The 25,678-nt window shown below is 40.3% G+C and overlaps 1 protein-coding gene across 1 annotated transcript; it reads right to left on the reverse strand.

Annotated features, from left to right (window-relative positions):
* Positions 1 to 7: 7 nt before the first annotated feature.
* On the reverse strand, positions 8 to 23,283 carry PI15 (peptidase inhibitor 15; the record flags this gene model as incomplete). The annotated part of the gene is made up of 5 exons (XM_009272637.1): positions 23,011 to 23,283; positions 4,274 to 4,392; positions 3,859 to 3,991; positions 3,598 to 3,713; positions 8 to 116 (listed from the first exon to the last, which is right to left on the reverse strand). Coding segments are annotated over exons 1-5 (750 nt in total), but the record flags the coding sequence as incomplete, so codon positions are not given.
* Positions 23,284 to 25,678: the final 2,395 nt, after the last annotated feature.

A 25,678-nucleotide genomic window follows, 5' to 3' on the forward strand; every position in this document is an offset into this window, starting at 1 on the left:
AGTTTGATGTTACTCCTGGGAAACAAAGATTGTCGGTACAAGAACCTCCATAGCTTGGAGGACAAGCTGAACACGGGACTCCTACTTTATATGGTGCTTCTCCAATCCAATTGCCCCTGAAAATAAAAAAGGAAAAAGAATGCTTAGTAATTTCAGAGAGGAATTGAAAAAAAATTCATTAACCATACTTGTTTTGAGTGATTAAAGTTAATGTCTTCAGTGATAACCTATAAATGCCCTGTTACTGAAAACATACATTAGTATATTTCTGTAGGTTACTGACAAACATTGATCTACTGATTCCCAAAAACCAGCAGGAGAATGACCATGTCACCCCAGGCCAGTGGTCCATTCGACATCCTTTAGTCTCTGTGGTGAAGTTCCAGTCTTCCTGCTTTTGCTACAGCCAAGTGATTTTTGACTCTCCAAGCCTGGGACAGAGCATTTTTTACCGGAGGGCTATATTTATGAGAAATTAGCAACATAAGCATTAGTGCAAAGTTTTCCTTGAGCACTTTTTTGTCTGGCAGTTATCTTAAAAGCTTGTTTTTAGAAGGTGGAAAAACAAACAGAGCGAAACCTTATTCTTAGGTTGCACTACCCTAGGTCCACATTGTCAAGCTCTGAGGCTGAATTCATGGTTAGAGAAAAGGGAAGATGAAAACTATTCGCACCAGTAATGTATTAAAAAGAACTGTATTTGGGCATGTGTAGGGGTCTCATAGGTGTTAATGGGAGGAGGAGGAGGGCTCCTGTCTGGTGAATAGAGCTGGGGGGGGGGGGGGGGGGGGGGGGGGGGGGGGGGGGGGTGGTGAAGTTCCAGTCTTCCTGCTTTTGCTACAGCCAAGTGATTTTTGACTCTCCAAGCCTGGGACAGAGCATTTTTTACCGGAGGGCTATATTTATGAGAAATTAGCAACATAAGCATTAGTGCAAAGTTTTCCTTGAGCACTTTTTTGTCTGGCAGTTATCTTAAAAGCTTGTTTTTAGAAGGTGGAAAAACAAACAGAGCGAAACCTTATTCTTAGGTTGCACTACCCTAGGTCCACATTGTCAAGCTCTGAGGCTGAATTCATGGTTAGAGAAAAGGGAAGATGAAAACTATTCGCACCAGTAATGTATTAAAAAGAACTGTATTTGGGCATGTGTAGGGGTCTCATAGGTGTTAATGGGAGGAGGAGGAGGGCTCCTGTCTGGTGAATAGAGCTGTGTAATAGAGCCCGGGGGGGGGGGCGCGGGAAAGGGGTACAAGTCTGGAGAGTGATCATGTGAAAAGAGGTAACTCTGAAAGATCTAGGAACATCTGAAAAACAATCCAGACTTTTAGGTGCTTATATAAACCCCTGGCTTTTAGAGATTCATGTAACACTCGTGATGTAGGCAGAAAGTAAGTTAAAATTAGATTTTTATTTAAATGTTATGTCTCACTGAGCAGAGAACTTTCCTCTAGTTTGCATGTGACGTGGTATAGCAGTGAGTAATGCAATTATTTATGAAACATTTTCTCATCCCCCACCTCCCAGCCAATAACATTGGATCAAAAGCCCTGGTCTGGGTTGTGCCTTGGAAGAAAGTAGGAATCTCTCAAATAATTTGCTCATTCCTACTTCTCTTCCAAATGGGTACAGCAGACCGAGCGCTCAGGAAATAGATTTAGTTTGATAACAGATATGGAAATCCAGATAGAGTTTGCTGAAAGCTGATTTCTGCTTCATTTTCTATGCAACGCATGGCTGATTTGTGTGCGTCTGTCAGATAACCAGGTGCAGGGCCTTTCTAAACTTTGTAATTATCCTCCTTAACTTTTTTTTTCCAGATTTCAGAAGCATAGATATTTTTCAGCCTTACAGCATGGCACCAGTGAAAATTATTGGAGTTCTAAATCCTAAATCTTTGCCAAAGTCCAATCTTAATAACTCGAGTCGGGGCTGTAATATTCACCCCCTTCTTCAGAGGAGGAGTTTCTGATGTGCTGGTTACTCAGAAGGACACAGCCTTCATTGACTGGCAAAGAGACTTCTGAATGTGTGCCCAAGGACTCTAAGCCCAATGTCCTTAACTTAATTAATTCTTAGGAATATAAACTTAAGCCAGGCAAGACCACTCAATATCCTTTTTGTGACTGTGCAAGAAGTAGATGTGAAAATCCCGATTCCACCACCTATGAATCAAAGGTCTACTCAAAATACCATCCAGAGAAGCTTGTAACACCAGGCTTTGGTTTGCTGTTTGAGGAACAGTGGGATTTTCAGACTGAGAAAATACAAAATTTCATTAATTCATTGCTAACTGATAGACAAACAATGCATCCGTTTTCAATAATGCCTAATGGATAAAACCATTCTTTTCCTATATATGAACATGAAAGATGTATTCTAGGAATTTTGTAATTTTTAATATTTTTTTTCAAATGGAGATACATAAAAAAGAATAGTTGGGTTTCTCTTATAAACTTTGATTTCACCTTGTCCATGTTGTGGAGCTAAAAGTCAGATACAATTTTTGCTGCCTGATTTTTGCTCCCTCACATACATTTCTTACCACCCTTTTCTAGTAGATATTAAAGACAAAAGGACAGAGAAATCTCCTTGATTTCCAAAGGTGTTTTTTTTCCAAGTCAGTTTTCTTACTAAAACCTATCTTTTTTTAAGTTGCAAAATCTTTAAAAATTCTTTTACTCATGTAACAACTAGAATAATGACATATTCTTGCATATTCTTTACCACAAATGGACCTGTGCCACTGAGAGTTTATGGAAAACATGCTCAATTAATTGTATTTAGATTCCTATACAGAACTATGGCTTTGCCTAATATTATACAGTCAGAGAAACTACCCATTTACACTGTCCATGCTGCTTTTGAAGCACTGGTCCAAACCAGACCTCAAACTGAAGCTCTCCCAGAGCCACACTTTATTGATTCATTCTGCACCCAGCTGTAAGCTTGGGATGATGTCTAGGAAATGGTGGGAGAAAATTCATTTCTTCATTTCAACCTAACACAGATCTCTGCACAGCTACCTGATACAGGGCCACCTCTGGGTGTCTATGACCCATACTTTGAAGGACCCTAATATGGAAGGCAAGACAAGATTTGTAGACACTGAGCTTAGGTAGATGGACTTCGTAGGAAACCTATGCTATGGATGCCCTCATGCAGCACGGTCATAAGCAAAGGTATCTTGTGGGCAACAACATGTGTTCACAGTAAATCAAGGGCCTGATCTACAGTGGGATTGCTTACCTGAGGAAGTCTAGCTCACCATGAGTATATATAACAGAGTGAAGAAATAACGAATTGAAAGTAAAGTGGAGTCAACACAAAGGAGGAAGACAAAAAGAATTGTAATAATAACAATAACAGAAAACAAGTTTTTGGGTTTGTTCCATACACATAGAGTTATTTCCTTTACTTCCTTGCATACCAAAGTCATGCATTTTCTGTATTTTCAGATGTAAAGTTAGAATGAAGGAGCAGCCCGCAGAAAAAGCACTAATAGAGGTCAAGCTGCAGAAAAAGGAGTAAGCAGTCCTATGAGAGGACCAAAACATGCATGAAGTATAAAAATAAACAATATTAAAAGAAAGCAACTCACTTTGGGGCATAGTTGCATACCAAGTAAACAGCTCGTCGCCAAACAGATCCCCAGACGTTCATATTGTGGCATGTGTGGATTGCGCAGCCTATACGATTGGAAGTGGCCCAAACCATCTGAATAAATATTTATTATTGGTGAAGTCCAAATTGAACAGAAATATATATATATACATTTATTTGAGAGAGAGTTATAAATACATCACAGAAAAGTCCAGCTTTGGACGCTAGATTTTGAATAGAAGAATGTAATTCATATAACCTGTGTGTAATGGGTGCACATGGGTCCATAACATCGCATGGGACACCTGGGGTTGCAATCCTGAGGATAAGGGAAAGCATAATCCTTCACCTCATCATACCATGGCTTTACCAGCTGGAGAATAGATCGATACCTGGGTTTGTTTAAAAGACAGAAAGAAAAACATGTCATTTTAGAGTTAGATATTTTGGAACTTTCTGCTGCTCATCCCTCTGATGCAAGTCACCTAAATACACGTTTCTCCACACATCACTAGGGGCACAGTATTAAGCAATAATACTCTTAAGCCAAACGAATATAGATGGATATCAATTATTGCTAGAATACTGGATGACACTTGCATCAGTCTAAGATCTGGATCTCAAAGGCTGTTCGAAGGCTGACAAAATAACTGTTTCGCAGGGTATCTGCCTACCTTCCAGTTCTTACAGACAGGTTCTGGCCCAAGAATCTCAGTAAGTAGGAAGGCCCATGGTCCCAAATGCATGTAGCAGCCCAAGCCTCTGCAGATTTGGCAAGAGTTTCATCCCAAACCTGACAAAATAAAATATCCTTAGCAGTAGAACAGAAAAAACAAATAGCGATCACAGTGCAAGAACACAAGAAGCAAGTATCTTAAGTCACAAATATACTATCATAACACATCAGATCTGTAACCTAGGCAGAGAGCTCTTGAATTCAGAAAACTGTGGGGCAGCATGTACAGGATCTAGCAGGATTTGCCCTAACGCTGGACAGAATTCCTGCCCACATCATCAGAGGAAGCCAAGTATTCAGATTTCTCCCTTTTTTCTGGAAAAGCCCTTCCCTGAACAGGCATTCTCCTACCATCTTCCTTTCTGTGTTGATGAGATCCATGTGTGGAGAGGAGTGAAACATTGGACGGGACTCAGATGGAAGTTAAAGCAAAGTAGGGGCACACAGGGAAGAATAATTCAGCACAGGTATTACATACCCCACAAAACCCCAACACATTTGAAATAGGATCTCAGGAGTATCTATAGCCAGAGAGTGTGTGTGGCAGCTTTTCATATTTGAGGCCACAAGGTCAAGAAAAGGGATTCCACAAAGGCAAAAACTATGGATAGTTTCCAGGTGTGGTATGAGTTTTATCATTTTATTCTGCATGGGAGCTGACATTGCTCCCTGCTTGGAATAAAAAGATAACAGCTCTGTAAGAAGAGACAATTTGACTTCTTAAGTTCTCCTCTAATGGTAGGAACATGACAAGTGAACTTAAACACTGTCTCCTTTATATGTTTTTCCTGCTCACTTACATGCTTGATTTGTAACTCCACTGTTTTCTCCACAGCAAATAGGCTTGCCTCAGCAATAACGGAGATATCAGCAATAGAACCTACTGCACCACTTGAGCTCCAGATAAAGAATATCTCACTGTTGTATTACAAGTACACATAAATCCTAGTATATCTTAGTGTTTGAGTGATACCCAAGTAGGCTCTAGATCCTGGAATTAGATGTGCATTTTGAATACCCCGAGTGTTTTGGTGCAGGACAGTTTTAGTGAATTGTAGGTAAAAAGGCAGGAACAGAATGTAGTAAAATTGCCTACCCGGCCCATCGCAGCTTTTTAAACGCAAATCCAAACTCATAAATCTTGAGTGGCTACAAAATAAAGAGTATGCTGTCTGAGGTATGAAATAAGAGGCAAAGTCAGAAATAAACTCATGAAAGGATAAGGTGGCCCACATCACAAATATTTTCTGTTCTATGAGCTAATAATGATTTCTAACACTGAATTCATAGTTTTAATTTTGCAAACCTGCAGAGTGAAAAGACTGACCACAGATGATGGACTAGGAGAGTAATTCATGCCCTGACTCTGTCTAGTAGTTTGTGAAATTTCTCTAAGTGAAAAGGACAAAATTTTGTAAATTGTATGAAATTGCTGTATCATTGAACCAAGTTTTTGCTGATATGGAGTGGGTGAGGTACCTCCTAGATTAAAGCTGAAGAAGTGCAACAGAGATCAATATGAACCCTTAAGGCAAATGATCTTCCACTCAAGTGGAACCACCTTAGGGAAAGTAAGATGGATGGTGCTTAAAGCAGAGCACATTTACTTTACACCTGTTAGTAAAAGGTCCCAGAACAAAGTCAAAGCAAATTGCCAGTAAAAGGACACAACAGAGAAGTGTTAGGAAGAAGCATGTTAAGAAGGAATGGTCTTCAAGCCAGGGAATACTTTGACTTCAGCTCTGAAAAATGGAGTTTCTCGGAGGAGATAGAGATAAGTCTATAACTTGGGAAGAGAAGGCTAAGCTGGAGCACTATGGTACGAGAGAGGGGACCCGGGGCTGCTACGGCACCATCCAAAACCCAGGAAATGCTCCAGTGCCCAAGAGGAAGAAAACTGTGTACAGACATTTGTTCTGCTTTGTATCTCTGACGTTAAGTCAATTAGCTGCATGTGGCCAGCGTACAAATAACCCTTTATAATCTCTGTGGTACATCAGTGGTCCCAAAAAGAGGGCTTAAAGAGGGGGCAACAGTAGGTACAAGCACAAAAGTGTGCCTGGGAAGTGTGCCTGAGAGGCTGGGGCCACAGTCGGTGTTTGGAGCCTGCCCAGGCCCAGGGGAACAGAGGAGTACATGGATCCAGCGCATGGGTCCAAACACAGCTGCCTGGTGTGCATCCATAAGGGGAAGCTCCGCCAGGACTGTGACACCCCATAAACACCCTCCTTTGCTGGGATTAATCATGCTTCTGGCACGAGCGCTCCCTGCCAGGAGGCTGAACATGAGGTTTGCGTGCTTGCTCCCAAGTGACCTGGCTGCAGTCCCACAATAATCTGAATGTGTACTGTATTTGCACAAATAGCACCGAGCTCCTGATTTCCACCCAGCATATTTTTGCATACTAAATTGCCTCGCAAAATAGTATGTTAGGTGTTTGAAAGAAATGTGAAGACTGGATTAGGTTTTCACTATTAATGCCCTCTCTAAACTAGGCACAGCCCCCTCCTTGGACAGTGAGAGCATTGCCAGTCCACTTTCATTTCTCCTCAGCTTCATTTTCTGGTTCTCAGGAACCATCTGCAGCATTTGATTGGTAAAGTTTCAGGGGGTTGTTTCAAACTCAGTTAAAAAGTTGTGGGTTTGGGAGGTAAGCATTACTGCGATATATAGCGTGCTCTGCTTTCCATTATCTATTCATTCTTGACCATTCTCTGAACATACGAAATTTTTGGCAAATGTAAAAAAAGAGAGAGAAAGAGAAATAAAATAACCACTGAATAAGAAATAAGGGGGAGGGGAGCATATGCAGCATCTATTAATTTCCTCCATTCCTTCATTAGCAGGCTGGTGAAAAGCCTTTGTACAAAGTCCCCTCCTGCTATGTAAATCATTTGTATTTCATGGAAGAAGAAGAAGTGCTTCACCTTCCTTATTTTATTTTATTTTATTTTATTTTATTTTATTGCAGCATCTATTAATTTCCTCCATTCCTTCATTAGCAGGCTGGTGAAAAGCCTTTGTACAAAGTCCCCTCCTGCTATGTAAATCATTTGTATTTCATGGAAGAAGAAGAAGTGCTTCACCTTCCTTATTTTATTTTATTTTATTTTATTTTATTTTATTTTATTTTATTTTATTTTATTTTATTTTATTTTATTTTATTTTATTTTATTTTATTTTATTTTCCTAGAAGAAAAGGTGGTCTCAGTCCCTCTAGGACTAGCTTTAGATCATCTCCATGAGAAAATGCAAATAATACAGGCTGAAGCAGAAAAATTATTATCTCATAATGACCTAAAATCTTCTAAACTGTAAGAGACTGTACCGTTAGTTCACCCCGTTCAAAAGAAGTTTGATCCTGAGTCCACACTTGTATTAATTTGTATCTCAGTTCAGTCCCCTGTTTTGGGCAGGAAAGAGAACAGGGCAAAGACATTTAGATTTTTGAACCCATGAGGCTTCATTGTTGTACATAGATAAATAGAAAATAAAGAAATAGAAAAATATTCTAAAAAGAGAAACTGAAGTAACTTGAAAGCCAGAGGGACAGTTTCTATATAAGGAGAAATTAAAAAGCTCAAGGTAATTAACAAAGAGTTTAAAAAAACAGTGTGATAAACAAAATTATAAACTGAAATGATGGCAAATCCAGTGTTTCTATTAAACATGTTAGAGAAAGCTGCCTGGCATGAACACAAAATTGCAAAAGGGAAAAAGGAGAAAGATTTGCATACTCAGTGGGTCAAGATCTGAGGAGGTGACTCAGATCTTGACTCTCAAATGCTAATCATGCAAACTCCCAGTGCCAAACTATGCTCATTCTCTCCCTGGGGATAGCAAATCTTCATTTGCTAGGTCGTTAGTGGTTGGGGAAGCAGTCACCTTCCTTCCACCCAGTATAAAGAACCTCCCCCAAACTCTCCAGGTCACTGATTTGGTCCAACATGGAAACTCTCCCCACTCCTCAACTGGGTCTAACTGAGCTGCGATAGAGTTAAAGCGTCTCGCCACACTTCCACTGGCAACTTGAAGTGAACAACCTTTGGCCAATTTATTTTTCTTTCCTCAGCCAAAGATTATTTTCCTAGAAAGCTGTCCGACTGTGCTCTCTGCACTGCTCTCTGCAAAACTACACTTCAAAACTACACTTCACTTGAAAATTGTCAAGCGGACTGAATACAGGGAACAGTCCAGTGCTTCTACATGGAGAGTTTCAACACCAGAGACCACTTTATGAGGCTTTATGAGGCAGCTCTGGGGTGTTCTCTGCACTCACACAGCACATGCTGGTTGAGAGTTAGGACTAAAACCTTAGCATTAATAAAGTCAGCAGGAATTTAGACAGTGAGGCCAGAATTTCACCCAAGATGAGTTTTTTTGTTTGTTTCACTCTGTAAAAAAAACAGTAAAATAAACTCTTTTATTCCCATAAAGTATAATAAGCAATGGAGTATAAAATGAAATCTCTTTAATGTTGAATGAAATTTCTTGAAGCCCCAAAAGTAAGCTTCCTTCCCCAAGGGAAGCCTTTTAATGCTGTGGGTCACAGTTCCCTCGTACCCTCCGTTTCTATAGCTGTTCCTATAGCTGTCTCTCAGTTGTTCTTAATTTATATGTAGAAGGGATGGAGTTGCCCTTTTGTTCTTTGTTGGAACAGGAGGTCCTGGTTACAACTATCCTCTTAGGTATTAAAATGATGGTGAAGTTGACTAAACATTATGATGAAGAAAAAGAAGAGAAGCAACTACAATATTACAAAGATCTGTCCGCAACATTTGTTGAAAAATTATTGACTGTTCCCTTCCTACATTGATAGCTATGCTTTAATTTGAGGAATGATGTACTTAACCATTTTTAACTATAATTTGAACTTAGAAACACAGCTCTTCTGCTCATTCTCATTACAGTAAAAATTGTACTCCTAATATCAATCGTTTAAATGGAGTAGCTTTCTCTTGACACCCTGCTCAACACACGTCTTAGGGGGCAAACCCTGTTGCAGAACAGGAGGTAAAGCTGAAAGCAACAAGGTACTTCAGACAGCAACCCCACTACTTTATCTGTAAGTAGAAAACATTGAACAAGTTTACCAAAACAAATTAAATGGAGCGCCTAAGCCGTATCACTTGTTCTTACCGCAAACTTTCTAAAGGACTGCTGTATTACTGCAAACATACTGCTACTCTGGATACATTTACCCTGTGGTAATTTTACCTGAAAAGTAGAAAGTTTCATATTCCTAGTTCTAAAGGCACTACTGCAACATCTATTAGCACAGCCTGAACATGCAGACTTTGCTGAGAACATCTGTGAATGATGGATATATGAAGTCATGGTTAAATTACACTGACTAAAACAGAGCAGGGATTCAAAGCAGTGTTCTCAGGGTCTGGAGCCCACCATTGCTGCTAATGAAACATCAGGCCTCAGGATTTTGATAGCATCAAGGAACCGTGTCATTTGGGATCTGTACCTTTATTAAAGCAGGGGGCATATATTCACTATAGGCCTTCAGTATGACTAGGTGAAATAGTTAATGTCAGACCCTCCTTAAGGACCTTCTGTTTTCACAGAGCACCTCTCCGTTTCACTGCATAACAGGTTGGAGTCCTTTTAGTCTGGCTTCATAATATTTCTACTGTGTAACTACATAAAGGTTAGGAAACTGAATCTTTTTCTTGTGTAAGGTCTGATTCAGGACCTCTGGATATCAGTGAAGCTCACGACATGACTGTGTTTTTTCCTTAAATTAACCTGTCTCAATAGGATGGTCCAAACACAGGCACCACAACGTTTCTGCCTGGACCCACTATTAAAACACTGGGTTTCAAGCTGACTTTGTGAGATGCCAGTTTGCAGTCCACAGGGCTCTAGGAAGCAGTCCGTGTCTCTCAGAGCTCAGCTTGGCCATCCAAAGGATGCCAACACCTGGAGAAAATGCTACGTCAGGTAATTTTCTGAGATTTTTCCATAGCTGGAAGAGCTAGAAACATAATACATAAGTACATTTAATGAATATTAATTTCATAATTTGCTGAAATAGGAGGAAAAGCTCAGTCATAGAAGTGGCCATGTATGTCTATTACTTTAGCTTCTTGATCACATGCCTTAAGGATTCTCATTGCTTTAGAGAGAACTTTTTAAACATTTAGCAAAAAGAGAGGAGAGAGATAAGGTTTCCATACTCTGTCAAGGCTTTCTCTCATATTTTGAGTGATGGAAATGAGTTCTGGGATGTTATAGATCATCCAAAGTATCACTAGCTAAGTCAAGACAGGAAAGGACGAATGTCTTGGAACCTCACATAGACCCTTGATGGATGCTTTTTTTAAAAACAGACAATCCCTACCTCTGCAAGTGTAAAAATGTTATATTCCTAAATTGCTTTTATGTATACCAGAATATGCTAATGACTTGTTTCCCATTTCTGCAAGATGATATCTCCTCACTATTTGAAAAAAAGCAGAATTTCAACATTTCATAATTTTAAAATGGAAAAAAAATCTGACTGCTCTATAAATATCAAAATGGGCATCCATTTCTATTACATCTCTTCAACACACTGTCAAAGAAAAAAAGAAAGACAATTCATAATTTTCACTTTCCATGTTGCTGATACCTATCCCCAGATTTATGATCTGATTGGTAAATTCTGCAAAACATGCTGTGATTTTTTTTTTCTCCCCACAGAAAGCAATTATTGGCTTCTTCCAAAGCCATCAGTAAGATCTGTCAGCACTCTACTGTGTTTACTTTCCTTAAGAGTGATGTTACATTGTTTTTTTCTCATGACTCACTACTTCAAAAGCAAAAATAAAGTACATGCAGATAAAATGTTTATTTCAGCTTTCTTACAGGTAGACAAAAAGGACTGATTCAAGCAGTAGAATACCTCCCAAGTAAAACAGATACTTAAACCAGTAATATCTTTGAAAACTAACGTTTTAGTTGCCCCCACTAGAGATGCCATACCTGAGAAAGAATGACTGATACAGTCACCTGGAATTGCACCCCTTTGTAAGTTGTTCTTAAAGTTCACAACTTGGAAGAAGAGGAAGATAAGATCCATTATTCCTGGCAAATATGGAGAGTGAGAAAAAAATATCAGCCTACCCTTGGGTAGTCTGGTTCTTCATTACGCAGTGTGTGGAGAAAGGAGAAGTATTATTCAGATGGGGATGACCACTTAGCCAAGAATGACTTTCCATGAGAAGGCTGAAACATTTTTATTTTTTTCCCTGATTTCCTGATTTTCAGAGACAAAAATTAATCTGTTTTCAGATTAATCAGATACCTTCCCTGAAGTTCAGAATGCAGATTTCCAGTGAGAAAAGAAAATATCTGACTTATTGTTATATCTTTATGCATGCCTTGTTGTATGAGAGAGAGAGATCATTACCGAAGCAAATGGCAACGAACTCTCGTCCTCTCTGCAAGTATTCTGAAATGGTTATTAATGGCAACAGGTAGGAAGAATTTGTGATCTAAATACAAAGGGAGCAAAATACACAGTGATACACTGTATTAATGCTTTTCTTATTCTCTGTGGATATCTGTGTGTAAACTGGATGTTTTTAGAAGCATTTAACTTTACAGCCCTCAATGTCAGAAAGAAAATATGAAAAAAAATGTAAGAAGTAGGAGTGCTCCTTCCCTGAGATTGCCAGCAGACAGATTGCTAGATAGAAGATATGGGCTAACTGGAGAATCCATAAAGATATGTTTTTAACCTGGTAGCCTAGGGGGTCTGCTAATGATAATTTTAAAGCATTCAAGCAATACAGAACCGTGCTTGCATTTTTCTTTTGACATCATAATCCTTAATCTTTCCTGGGTCACTTTTATTGCCAGTAGCAAGGAGGCTCCCCTCACTTGCACAAGAGAACCTCACCATAGCATTGCTCTGAATGTTAAATACCAGCAGCAGCCCTCAGTACTTTACTGTTTGGTTTTGTTTCTTTTTTTTTTAATATGACATATCAGCTAGGATAACATTCTGCATGTTTCTCAGTGGTAAAACAAGTACTTTATGCAAAACATACACATCCCGGTCACTCACTACCCTCCTACGAATTCCCTGTGTGTCCATCGGGCGAGGGCTGCTGCCCATAATGCCATGACAGCTGCGGTGCGACTAGCCCCTCAGCTGGTTGCCACCGACCGTACAGCGGGAGTGACAAGCACCAGGTACAGGTTTGAGCACAAATCCAGAGTGAAAAGGTGAAGTATTCTGTTTTAATCACTCTCCTCTTCAACAGCTTCTTTACACGACTGCAGTTACGTGATAAGATTGCAAATGAAATGTTGGGATATGCAATTTGAATACAGTTGCAGGGCGACACTGTCACACTTTGCAGTAATAGAAAGTGGCAATTTGTTTGCCAGTTTTGGCATCTTATTTGTCATTAATATATGTTTACTGTGGGCTCACATTAGCGTCTTCAGATTGTTATTTGGCACAAACAAATCCACAGTGGCTCCTACGCACCTCAGAAAGGTGGCCAGTAGGACCTTCTTTTAGCAGCGATCAGTCAAAAAATTAACCTTTCTACCTCAGACTTCTGATTTTATTCTCCATTAGCCCTGTGCTTCTGCTTGTTTGCCCAGCTGAAGATCAGAAGCTCTTACTTCCAGAATGGCAGCAAGTGGGAAAGAAGAAAACCTCAATTCAAGCGATTTCTTCCTGTGAGAAAAACGTTGGGAAGCTGAGGGATGAAATCCGACATCTCCAGCCCGTCTGTGCAGCTGCACTCCACAGCTGCTAGTGCAAGTCCCAGAGCAGATTAGCAGATGTAGGCTGCTACCCTCCAACATGCAGGTCTTGTCCTCATGGGTCATTCAGCCGTGCAGCCTTGTACCGGCCGTACTGTTTGCACGTGCGGTGGCCATTTCTCAGAAATCCCACAGCAGCGTGCAGGGCACACAGGAGTCCCTTGCCTAACTTCTCCCCTTCTCTTTTGTATAGTTGAACCTGTAGCATTTTAGGTTCAGAGACTTTCTGTAGGACCCCCCACCACGTCCACTACCCCAAATCTGGCACAAAGCTTAATAAAACAACCCACCGGCCCTTCTGCCTGCATGCTTTTTCAGCAGAGTGACTGAAAGAGCCTCATCTCTTTGCGTTCATATTTTCAATACATACTGTGTGATGAAAACATATGAGCTCATTGGAATTTATAGACAGATTTGGCAAACTATATATTTATTTGGGCTCTGAGATCATCTGGACTCTAGGCTGTCTCTCTCTCTCTAAGAATATGAATACCTTTTGCTCTCGACTGCCACCTGTTAGAAATTTTACTGTGCATACTGTAATCGGTGCCTACCACATGTGCAAGTCCTTTCCCAAATGCATTAGGTACTAATTAGAAAGTTTACACAGAAAATTGCCCAAGTCTACCCTCTAGAGAAAAAAATCTGGATGGGAATTGCAGTTCTGCACTTCATTCTTTTGCAAGTAAATAGAGGGTTAATACATCAAACTGCATGTCCAATACTCCACTGCAACTGAAAGTAAAATTGTTTAATGTTTTATAGTCAATTTACTCTCATATAACCAAACCTCCAAACGTCTGATTCACACTTCTGAAGGGCTCAGTATTAGAAGGTCTGTCTGTGATCAGGGCATCACCAGACAGATGTCCAAGAAACCTCATTGCCAGAAATTCTTTTCTTATGAAAATTCAAGTCTTTTTTTTATACAGAAGTTCTGGGTGTCTATTTGGTCCAAATTCAAAGTGCTATCATTTGAAGCTTGACCACTGCTAATAGTCAATTTGTTTCTTCTAAAGGTTGTCCGCATTTCTTTTCATGTTTGGCACCAGGCTTTTAAACAATAAGAAACAAAGAAAATTGGTAGGCTGTCAGATTTAATAACAGTAAGCTTCCCTGATATGCTATTATTTGTTTAGCTTTTGGAAAAGTTAAATATCAGAGCTACATATCTTAAAATATTCAGTGCTTTCCTAACCTACTGCAAGGCATATTTTAGTTGGCAGGAGCTTATCTCAGAAGTGGTAACAAAAAGGACCAAACTTTGTCTAGCTCCATGTCACTCTGACAATTGGTCATAAGTCTGAAGAGGAAAGTGTCTGACCTCTATCATTTTAAATATGATCAGAGCAAATAGCCTTTTCTCAAAACCACAAAATGTGAATGAAAAATGTATTTCTTTCGTGGTGTTTTGTTTCTCTTCTATTTGAAAAAAATCCATACTTTTTACTCTTTTTGTTACTAACCACTGAAGTTTTTCATTAAAACAAAAAATGTTCTTAATTTCTTTAAAAGTTTTCATAGAAAATACTTATTATTTTCTAAGTAGCTCTAACCGAAAGATATGGCAGCATGACACAAAAGAAAGCACATAGCAGCTTCTTCTTTCTGCAGGATAAAGAATAAGAACAATAGTTCTTTATTCTCAGAAGAAGAAAGCTCATTTTAAGATTCTTTCTCTTGAAACAGATTAACAGATATCACTGTACAGATAGAGATGCAAAACCAGTTCATTCTCAGTTGAGTTAAAATAGACCTCAAACCCCATCCCAGGGCACCTGCAGATGCATTCATACATGGAGGTGCCTGTGCTGAAGACAGTATTCTGTGTACAAAAAGCAAACAAGTGGTTATCCTGGGGTTTCCATCTTTTGCCGTCTTTAGGGTACACGTTTCCACAGACGTCGATAGACTATTCTCCTTTTCAGATTTTCTTTTCAGGTACGGAAAGAGGATAAAAATGTTGAGAGGTTTAAGGTTACTATCATCTCCATTCATGTATGAAACGAAGCACTGTGTACTTTGGATCAAGATTCTTGTGAAAAATGCCCTGTCTCTGTTTTTAGCCAAGAAGTTCAAGAGGTGCTACATTTAATAATAAAGGAATGTCTAATTCTGAGGGCTCTGGGCAGGCTGCTTTTCTATCTGAGACTTTACTAGGTTGTTTTTTGTTTGCTTAAACTCCTAGAAGGCTTTCTGCTAATACTAAATTTAAATAATGTAAATATTCTCTTCTAAAACACCATCAAGATGGATGTTTTAAAATTCTTATGCATAAAACATTGGAAAGGAGCTCTAATACCAAAGCAAGTTTAGCACAGTCATTCTTTATCACGGTATTTATCAACAATAGCATTTTTGGGGAAGTTCTTCAGATTTTTCAAGAAGCACTTTCCAGGAAAGGTCCCTTCTGTTCAACTCTTAAACAAGTCTTCTGTCATTCACTCTGAACGTAACTGATGGCTTTTGTACTTCTTATAGCTAGCATCCACTTTGATTTGACCCTAGATGAACACCAGTTTAGTTACTGAGACTGAACAGGGGTTCCTAGCCTTTTTGTAGATGAAACTCCGCTAGAAAAATGGGCAGCATTCAATGAGTAGTACAGTGCTGCATTATGACAATGGTGCAGTAGGAAATAGATAAGTGGATAAACTCACCTGTGAGGCAAAAGAGAGCTAGGTAACTCTATTGTGCCAAAATTAGCAGAAAGTAAGCTCCATCTACTCTTGCTCTCTTTCAGCTTACTGTCAGTTGCCATGTTTTGCCTCCGCTGCAGAAAAAGGCTGAGTGTGCTGTATAATGACTGCTTCCTTTCAAAGTTGTTGTCCTGGTTTTGGCTGGGATAGAGTTAATTTTCTTCCTAGTAGCTGGCACAGTGCTGTGTTTTGGATTTGGGATGAGAACAATGTTGATAACACACCGATGTTTTAGTTGTTGCTAAGCAGTGCTTACACTAGTCAAGGACTTTTCAGCTTCCCGTGCTCTACTGACTGAGAAGGCTGGAGGTGCACAAGAAGCTGGGAGGGGGCACAGCCAGGACAGCTGACCCAAACTGGCCAAAGGGATATTCCATACCATGTGACGTCATGCTCAGTACATAAACTGGGGAAAGCTGGCCGGGGGGGCCGCTGCTCGGGGACTGGCTGGGCATTGGTCGGCAGGTGGTGAGCAATTGCATTGTGCATCACTTGCTTTGTATATTATTGTTATTACTATTAGTAGTAGTATTTTATTTCAATTATTAAACTGTTTTTATCTCAACCCACGAGTTTTCTCACTTTTATTCTTCCGATTCTCTCCCCCATCCCATTGGGGCAGGGGGGAGTGAGCAAGCGGCTGTGTGGTGCTCAGTTGCCGACTGAGGTTAAACCACGACAGTTGTCATATAGACAGACACCCCTAAATGTAACCATGTAAACCACATCAGTTCTTTCTGTTTTCTTCTAATTTTCTGAGAGGAATGGTATTCCAGAATTCATTAGCCCATGATCTTCAGCCACTCCTGGTGCTGGGTTATGGCACCAGGCAGAAGGGACGTACTCAGTTGCCTAAACAGAAACACAAGTGGTAGGAGAGAGAAACTGGAACCAGTGAACACATTTCACCACTACAACCATTCTCATTTGTTCTCACCTCACTTGTGAATTCCCAGAGTAGAGCAAGCTAAAAGCCATGGCAAACTGGGATAGGCGGACCACAGTGGGGAAGCTCCAAGCTCCTTGATATCTCTCCTCCCAGAAGACTGGAGTGGACTATACTTAGATTTACTTTGTGCTCTGGCATGATGAAAAGCAGACTAAGATCTTTGTACCCTGACTCATCATCTGGTTACTTATTTCAACCTTCACCATGTATATAGGATTTAAGAGAATAGGGCTATTCAATGGAAAAAGTAGGCTGCCAGTAACTTCTAGAGTAAATTCTCCATTGCGTTATGGCACTTGTGTCTTTAAAAACACATAGTTAAAACGATGGGCCTAATCTGTTTTGACATTTAAGGGTGCTGTTCACTGATTTAACAAAGGAGCTGTAAATGGAGTGCAACTGTAATTTGCTCCAATATGCAGAAGTATTGTAAGACATGCACATGGAAATTAAGGAAACATTATATGCATGCATTCATCTTAATTAATGCCAAGAAAACTGTCAGTAAATACGTAAAAGGTAATGTTTGAAATTAAAAAGGAGAGAAATTCTACTGGGCAGTTAAAAAGTGCATATAAAGATTAATTATCTGAGTTTTAGAGGGAAATATTTAGGTTAGACATTTGGAAATAATTTCTATTCCTAAGGTAAAACATTTGCCAAGAGATGTGACTGAGACAGCATCACTATATGTGTTCAGGAGTAGACAAGATGAAAACCATATGTATTTAATGCAGAAGGAAGTCCTGCAACAGGGCAGGGATAAACTATATGAATTAAGAGATCCTATCCAACTCATTAGACATAAATCTTGAAGGAACTAGCCCTGCAATCCTTACTCACAGACATGGATGATTTCAGTGGGACCATGTAGATGAGCCAGGGCAAACAACTCAAGAACAAAATGTCCTCTAAGATTTAGAATGGTTTGTAAGAAACCACACTGACAACGGCAAAAAATAGGTAAACAAGTTGAGAAGCTTATTTATCAGAAATACTTTTGAATTGGAGAGAAAACCAAATTAACTCACTTTTTCCATGTCCATATGAAAGGCTTTAGGTATTAAATAGGACTTTGGAAAACTTGAAGTAGTCGTGTTTTTTTTTCATTTTGCCTTACCCATCACCTATTGCATATTCACAGAGCATTTTTAAGATCACCTGGACAGCAAGAAAATTTTATCGTGACTTTCAAATTTAGGAGTGAAATAATAATGCAGTTATTTGCATTTGTGACAACTAAGTGGGCTATTTTCTTGCTTCTCTGACCTGACTTTGTAAGTTGTCTTCAGATCTTCATGGACAGGAATCAAAGTCTCCAAATTCATCACCTCAGCAAAGAGGGTCACTCCTGGGCCATACAGAGTGCACAGATTTCCCCCATGACTCACATGAACTCCCTCACATGACTACAGAAATTTATTTTGGAACACAATTACTTTTATTTTAGAACAATAGTTCATTTCCTTTGTCCATTTTATCACAGTCTTTCACGTGGATTTACTAGAAGATTATCAGGCTCAGATTCTCCATTCCCTTCCAGATCCTCTGCCACCAGCTCATGAGAAACTATCTTTATGCTATGTTGCCATGAAATAACTCCTGGGTATCCAAACTAACTCATTTCAGGCTAGTCTGGGAATCTTTTACTATTTTGAGTCCTACAAAGTGACATGTTCATGGAGGGGCAGATTTTCCCAAATATAAAAGTGCATTCATGAGATCACTGAACAAAAAGGAATTGAAAATACATCAGAAGATCTTCTATACATAAGCAGGCTCAAGTTTATCTAAAGCATTTTTCTGCTCTTAAAAAAAAGTCTTCAGACAGCATTCCACAAATATTCAGCTTCATGTTTTTGAGTGTGCAATCCTGCTCCATCTATCATACTTCAGACATGCTACTGCCAGTCTGCTGAAGACTATGTTGATCAGTACTGGGCTCAGGACTCATCCTTGCAGAACTACACTCTGCAAGCCAGCAGTGAACTACTCTCACACCTTGTCTTTCGGTATGGCTCTTTAACAGGTTATTCAGATCACCTTAGAGTACTCTTAACTAGAACAGATTTTCCCACTTTGCCTATGGGAATGCCATGGAGGACAGTGTTCAATGCCCATTAAGGCTCAGCTATATCAGATTTACTGCTTCTGCTTGGTGCATGTGAAACTGTAAAGAGCATGCCTGTATATAAGCACCAGGTTTTGCATGCACGCGGTGATGTGGGTTACAACAAAGACCATATGGACTTTTAAAAGACTGGCCTCAGGTAGGGATGATTGTAGAGAAGGTAAAAATAACATTTGATTCTCATAGGAACAGATATTTCATTAATGAATGTTTTGGGAGCCTAAAGATAGTACCAATGCATACTAAATGACGTGTTTTATGAGACTCAGATTTCAGCTGACAACTTATTGCAAATCTTTACTGGCCTACCAAGTAGCTGAGATGTTCCAGAAAGTCAACACAGGCTACTGTAGTACAGAATTAGCATTCAGAGAAAGGGATTTGCTTGTTCACTGAATTCCCCTGTATTTGCAGATTTACATACCTTTCACACTAGAGAGCTGCAGGCAATTCTACACCTCACTTCTTCCGAATTATGAATTTTATGGAACCTTTCTGCTTTCTCCAGAAAAAGTATGCAAAGCCAAGTGGATGATTTTCACCCTTTGCCAGGTCAAAAGGATGGTGTCATCTTTCTTTCTGCGGGTATGGCATCAGCTTTTAGAGCACAAGCAAAGACTGGAGAATGACAGTCGTAGGATGAAAAAGAATGAAGGATATCATAAGAAGACCCACATTAAAAGAGAGGTCATTACTTCTACATTATAGGCCTGAAAGCTCTTGTTTCTTTTCTCTTTCACTTTCCTTCACATATGCACCGACACTAGATTTGTACTTGCAGAAAAACTTTGAAGTGAAGGCATCAGCAATACCAGAACTAGAACCAAAAGGAGGACTACTTTAAAGTCTTACTCATAGGGTGCTAATATCCCAAAAGAAAGATTTCCCAAAGTCTCATTGGCATAAGACACGCCTGTTTCTTTTGCTAGGTATTGATAATAGAACAATGCCTCCCATCTTGCTTTTGACTCCCCAGCTGTCCACCACCTGTCCACTTACATTGGGGACTGCATACAACAGCAGGCTACAGCAGCACTCAGACCCACCTCTCCCAAAGAGAATTAAAACACTCCCCCAGCTCTGTTACTGCAGTGTTCATCTGGACCTCCCCTGCCTAACGTGTGTGCATTCAAAGCCATTCTTCAAGACCTCTCATCTAAAGTCCTACAGCACACAAACTTTCAAGACAGTAGGGGCAGACAATAATGCCCAAGGAGTTCAAAGTGTCTGTAAATACATTGAACATGTAAGAAGCAGACTGCATCGGGGAAGGAGCAGTATCAAGGGGAAAAGCACAAAAAAAAGGTTGGGTGTGGAGAACCGGAATCACGAGAAACAAGCCGTACTGCTAAATACTAAGCTCTTATCAGTGGAAGAGAAAAATCAAATAGAACTGTACAGAAGTAAGAATGTGATATAGCCATTCATGAGAAGAACAGTGTTCCTAACAGAATTAGGAAAATAGAACAAAACACAATTTAATATGACTGTGGACAGAGAAAAGATGAGAAAACATCTTTTTCTTGTGCTTCCAAACTGCTTAGTCCTTCTCTACCTCAACACATTTACAAGAGGTTTCCACAGTCTACTGCATCTGTAAGTAATTACAGCTCTCTGACATGTGACATCCTTTTTAGTCATTGTTAGGGGAAATGGGAAAGGCCACTTTCATCACTACCACTGTACTTTTCCATAGTGTTCAGGACAGGAACGCACAGTATGTAACATTCTTTCAGCACAGCGTATGTTGTCTGCTGGTAATGACAATGTGTTTGCTATCTTATTTATGAAAATGAGTATTGAGTGACACATCTTTTGTATGTAACAGCAGCAATCTTATGTCCCCATAAGACACAACAGACGCTGTGCCATACACTGAAATGATACAGAGACCAAAGAATGGACTAAGCAAGTTCAAATGGGCATTACTGATACAGGGCTCCCCAGTCTTGGTATGGCTTACACCACCATGTCATCTTCAAGATCTTCCTACCAAAGCCTTTCTGTAGCCACAGAGATAAAAAGTTGATGATAATAAATTTGTTGAAGTTGATAAATAAACGATGCCGTGGCTACAAGCCAGAGAGCAGAGCAAGCTATGTGTGATGCTGCTCACTGGGCTTGTTTTGCTCTGTAAAGTTACATGGGACACACGCAGACTGACTAAATTCTGAAAGAGAACTGGGGGCAAAAGGGTTGGCCGCCACTTGGGGATCCAAGTTCCAGTTGCACTCTGGATCATTACCTATGTAGCTTGAGGTGCTGCTCTGAATTCTGCAGCATGAAGTCACAAAGTAGTTTCAGACTGGGAAACCAAACGTAAAAGAAAGCCTTAGACCTTGCCCTTGGGACTAGTGATGGGGCTGATGCTGACGGGGACACAGGTTCATCCTATGGCTGGTTGGTACTCGTAAAAGCAATAGTAAGAAGGGCAAGGAAAAGAATAGCATGTAAGCTGTAAAGAGCATGGCTTCAGTCTTGATTTTGTATCAAACCTTGCACAGTACCATTGCAGAGCAAAGCTGCAGCAGAACACCCAACCAATATAGGTAAAATCCTGGCAGTTTATGCATATGAGTGCATTAAAATAGATTTAATCAAGGAAGATTGCTTGATTCTTCAAAAAAGAAAATTCAAAAGACTTTTTTTTTTTACTGAACAGGCTAAGAACACTGCGCTTACAAAACTCTTGGGAATATGGCAGGGTGCTGGCTTCACTTAAGCAAACTGCAGGAGTACATTTCTAAAACACACAAGCCAAGGAAGGGCATGGTAGGCTGCCATTCCCTCAGACATTACAACAAAGTTTATTTATGCAGAATCAAAGGAAACGTCAGTGGAGAGCACAGCAATGAAAATGATGACTGAGCTTGACTTCTGACCTCTCTGTTTTTTCTGTCTCTGACCTTTCCACTTAACCAAACTTCAAACTCAGCCTATGGTATGGCAACAGGCCTTCATCCTGCAACATTTTGAGTGCACTCAGCATTTTGAGGTGCTGCTGGGATGTGCTATGTGGATTATATGATCAAATCCAGATTTAGGTAACATCTGTGATAGAAAGATGTCCAAATTGTTAGTCATTAGCTGCTAAAAAGGAGGAGTTGTTATTACTATTATCCCCTTTTTATGTCAAGCTGATGGTGTCCTGTTTCTCAAACCTGTTAACCGTCTGTTGTCATATGAGAAACTCTGTGACTTTAAGCAGATGTTATTATGGTGCTGACACAACTTGTCTGTGCTTACAAAACAGTGTGAATACCTTACTTAGATGGTAAAAAAATTTTTGCTCGGCCAACCTATGTTTAACGTTAGAGGTCCACAGTATGCATGCATTCACAGTTGGAACACAAAATAGCAAACACGGTGCTTTAGCTAGTAGTGCCAAGTATGAAATCACATAGTGAATGAATAACTTCTATCATACCTGCAGGAACAGATAATTCACATAATGAGTATTAGCCAATAAGGGGAAAAGGTGCCTGCCAGAATCATAACATTTTGAGTTATCCTACATACTGGAGAGACATTTAAAAGCAGCATTGTATTTGATGGAAAAATAAAAGTATTAGGTGCACACAAACAATATGCAGCAAGTAAAACACATGAGCATGAGACAAACAGTGCATCAGATGAATTACTTTGCAAACACAGTTTTACCATATTGTCTCCAAAAGTACTACGTGTGAAAGAAATTAGAAATGGTCATTGGCTATCTTTTGCATACATCAGGGCAATGACTTTCAGCATACTCCACAAAAGCAATGGGGCTACTAACGATTAGGACTTTAAACACATGAAATCAGATGTTGTTATCACGTACTATTCTTCAGGCCAACAAGCAGTTAACTCACAACTTCATTTACTTGCGACCCAGAAGCTTCACTGGGACTACTCGGAAAAGAAAATTCAACAGGGCAAGCAGGAGGTTGAGAGTTCAGTATTTAGCTTTTGCTTGCTTAAGTTAATGCAACTTAAAAAATGTAAGGAAAGAACATTTTAGTAAGCAAAAATAGTTAAAAATAATTTGTCTACTTAACTAAACCCTCATAATTTGTTTAAGAAAATGAAATCACTGACTTCCAGTTTGTTTTACTCTGAAAAAAACAAAGTTTACTTACCATATATTCCATGTTGGAAGCAGGTGGGAAGACTTTGCCTCTGACTTGATTATGATAATCAAGAATGGCAATCATGTCATTCTGCGAAATGTAGCGCTTCCGCCTGGCTTTGGGAATTTTTGCAGAGTCCAGATGAGCTGCCAAAGCCGTCTCAATGTCAGTGAAATTATTGTTTGACAGGAGTAGGTCAGTGGAGTTGGGTAACACTAATGCACTTGTTTCACAGAGAATGGAAAATAAGAAAGCACAACTGATTGCAGCAATTACTGTCATTTTTGGGGCCAAAGGAGAAAGATAGGCCACAGAGGTACTCTGCTTTAAGTCAGGGCAGTAGAAAACAGATCTGTAGAAGAGAAGATGTCAAAGATGTGATTCTGTACATCAGAGTAGCAAGACAAAGTGAATTGGCAGGCTGTGATCAGAAAAATTATTCTGTCAGCTCAATCATAAAAACAATCCAGTCAGAACACATGTTACTGAGCAATTTTCAATACCCATATTCTCATTAAGAGATAATACGTTCTTACTACAAACACACCAAATGAAGTATCGTTATACCATGAATTACATGATCAGAGCTAGCAGTATTCCTGAAACAGTGACAATGCTATCACACCAGATCAGTCCATACACCGCACTATAAATCTTAAATGGGAAGACTGCAAGAAACCTCACAGAATGTTTTCCACTGAAAATGAAAAATACATCCTAGGCTATGCCTATCCTATATGCATGGATTGTTTTGACACAGTGTGGCACAGATAAACTAGTAGGCAAAAGACAACATATAAAGCATGAAAGCAGGACATCTTAGAAATAGCATTCAAATCTTAACTTCAGCAAAATGTGATGAGTATTGACAAAACTGCATGCAAAGCAAACTTACTGAGCTGAATGGCTTACCTCTGGATAATACCAAAAAAGAATACAGCCTATTGTTCCCCCAGTATATATAGCACTCTCCTATGTGATGACAAGAACCTTTGTGAAGGAGTGTCTCTTATTACAAACCCCCAAAGAACAAAACTCTGCTGGTTTTGAAGCTTCTGGCCACAGGAGCTGCTAACAGCTTTTATATGTTACAGTCTGTAGGAGCCAGAACAGGCAGTTTCTCTGAAGGTCTCTGCTGAGCCAAAACGAGAGGGGAGGAGTTCTGCAAAGCACACCGACAGCCATTGGGTGGCATCCCCGGAGTGTAGGTGGTTTGGATATTCAGTCACACCCCCAGTTTCTATAGTACAAAGAGGCAACGTGCAAGGCTCTCTTTTTTCGGTACTTCCTACCTTTTTTCCTCCGTGTTTGTCTTCCTCCTCATTTCACGAGCATCATGCTGGCTTGGCAAACGTTATTTCACGCAGCTCCCCCAGCACCCAAGGAGCAGCATGAAGCGCAGAGAGTTTGCAAACCGCCGTTGCCTGGAGGAAGGGGCAAGAGTTTTGAAACCCGCCGTTGCCCCCCCCCCAAGGAGCCGGCAAAAGCGGCAGAAATTTTCCAACCCGCCGCCCGCCGAGGAGGGGGGGGGGGGGATGGCCCCCTGGCAGCGGGAGGGCAGGCGAGAGGCAGCGCGGGCGAGCAAGCCTCCGCCCTGTTCATCGCCGAGCACAGCGGGTGCCCGGGGTGCTGCTCTTCCCTCCTCGCCGGTCTGCAGCCCGCTTCGCTCGCCCTTCGTCCTCCTCCCTCGCCTGCTCACCCTCAGAGGCGCAGGCACGCGGGACAGAACTCAAGGCAGGCTGTGGCTAGCCCGGAACGGGTTTGCCCGTGAGAAACTACGGGAGCAGCGGGACCAAAAGCTCCCGCCAGTGCCTGGGGGACATCTGTTTCACATTAACTAGCATATAGCTGGAATTATTTAAGCACAGAATGGTCCAGCCACTCACACGGCAGAACTAAGGGCGTAAGACTGGGGCCGTGACGAAAGCTTGCAGAGAAAAGCAGCAGCAGCCAGCAATTGTGTACTGGGGACAGGGGATGGGAGCAACACAATGTCAGGCTGATCCCCCAGCAGGGCTAGGAGACCTGGGGCAACCCGTAAATGAGACCCTTAAAAATGTAATTACAATATTTTGCGACATCATAAACGAGCTAGGAGAGAGAAACACAACCGGTTTGATATTACACCAAAACTTACCGAGTGCTTAAAAGCTTCAGTAGCTCTATTAGAGAAGCAATATGGGAATTAAGTATTAAGGAAGCAAAGTCCAGTAGTTAGAGCACAGGGCTGGAAGCCAACACTCACGCTCTCCTTTTGGCTCTGCTACTCACTTGCTGTGTGGCCTAACCCAAGCCATTTAATCTCTCTGTGCAATCTCTACAATAGTATAATAGTCTTCTACAGACATGTTGTAAGGCTCAAATAACTAGTGTTTGGTAATGTACTTTGTGATGAAAGGTGTTAAGTAAGTATAAAGTATCATCACTAGTTATATTACTATATGTATACCCAGCCTGTCCAAAACGGCTGCTTACAATGCAGCTGCAGGTATTCCTTTACATGATTATACAAGAAGCTTTAACACTTCATTTGTCTTTGCAGGACTAGGTGTTGGATTATTCGTTTCATTCAATTTTCTTTCTTTCAAAATGAAGCGCATATTTGTTTATGTTAAAGTCAAGAACTGTCCTCCCATTGTTTGAATACAACATACATTCAGCTCCTTTGAATTGCCAC

This window comes from Aptenodytes forsteri, unplaced genomic scaffold (assembly GCF_000699145.1).
Source record: "Aptenodytes forsteri isolate BGI_AS27 unplaced genomic scaffold, ASM69914v1 Scaffold62, whole genome shotgun sequence".
Classification (NCBI taxonomy): Eukaryota; Metazoa; Chordata; class Aves; order Sphenisciformes; family Spheniscidae; genus Aptenodytes; species Aptenodytes forsteri.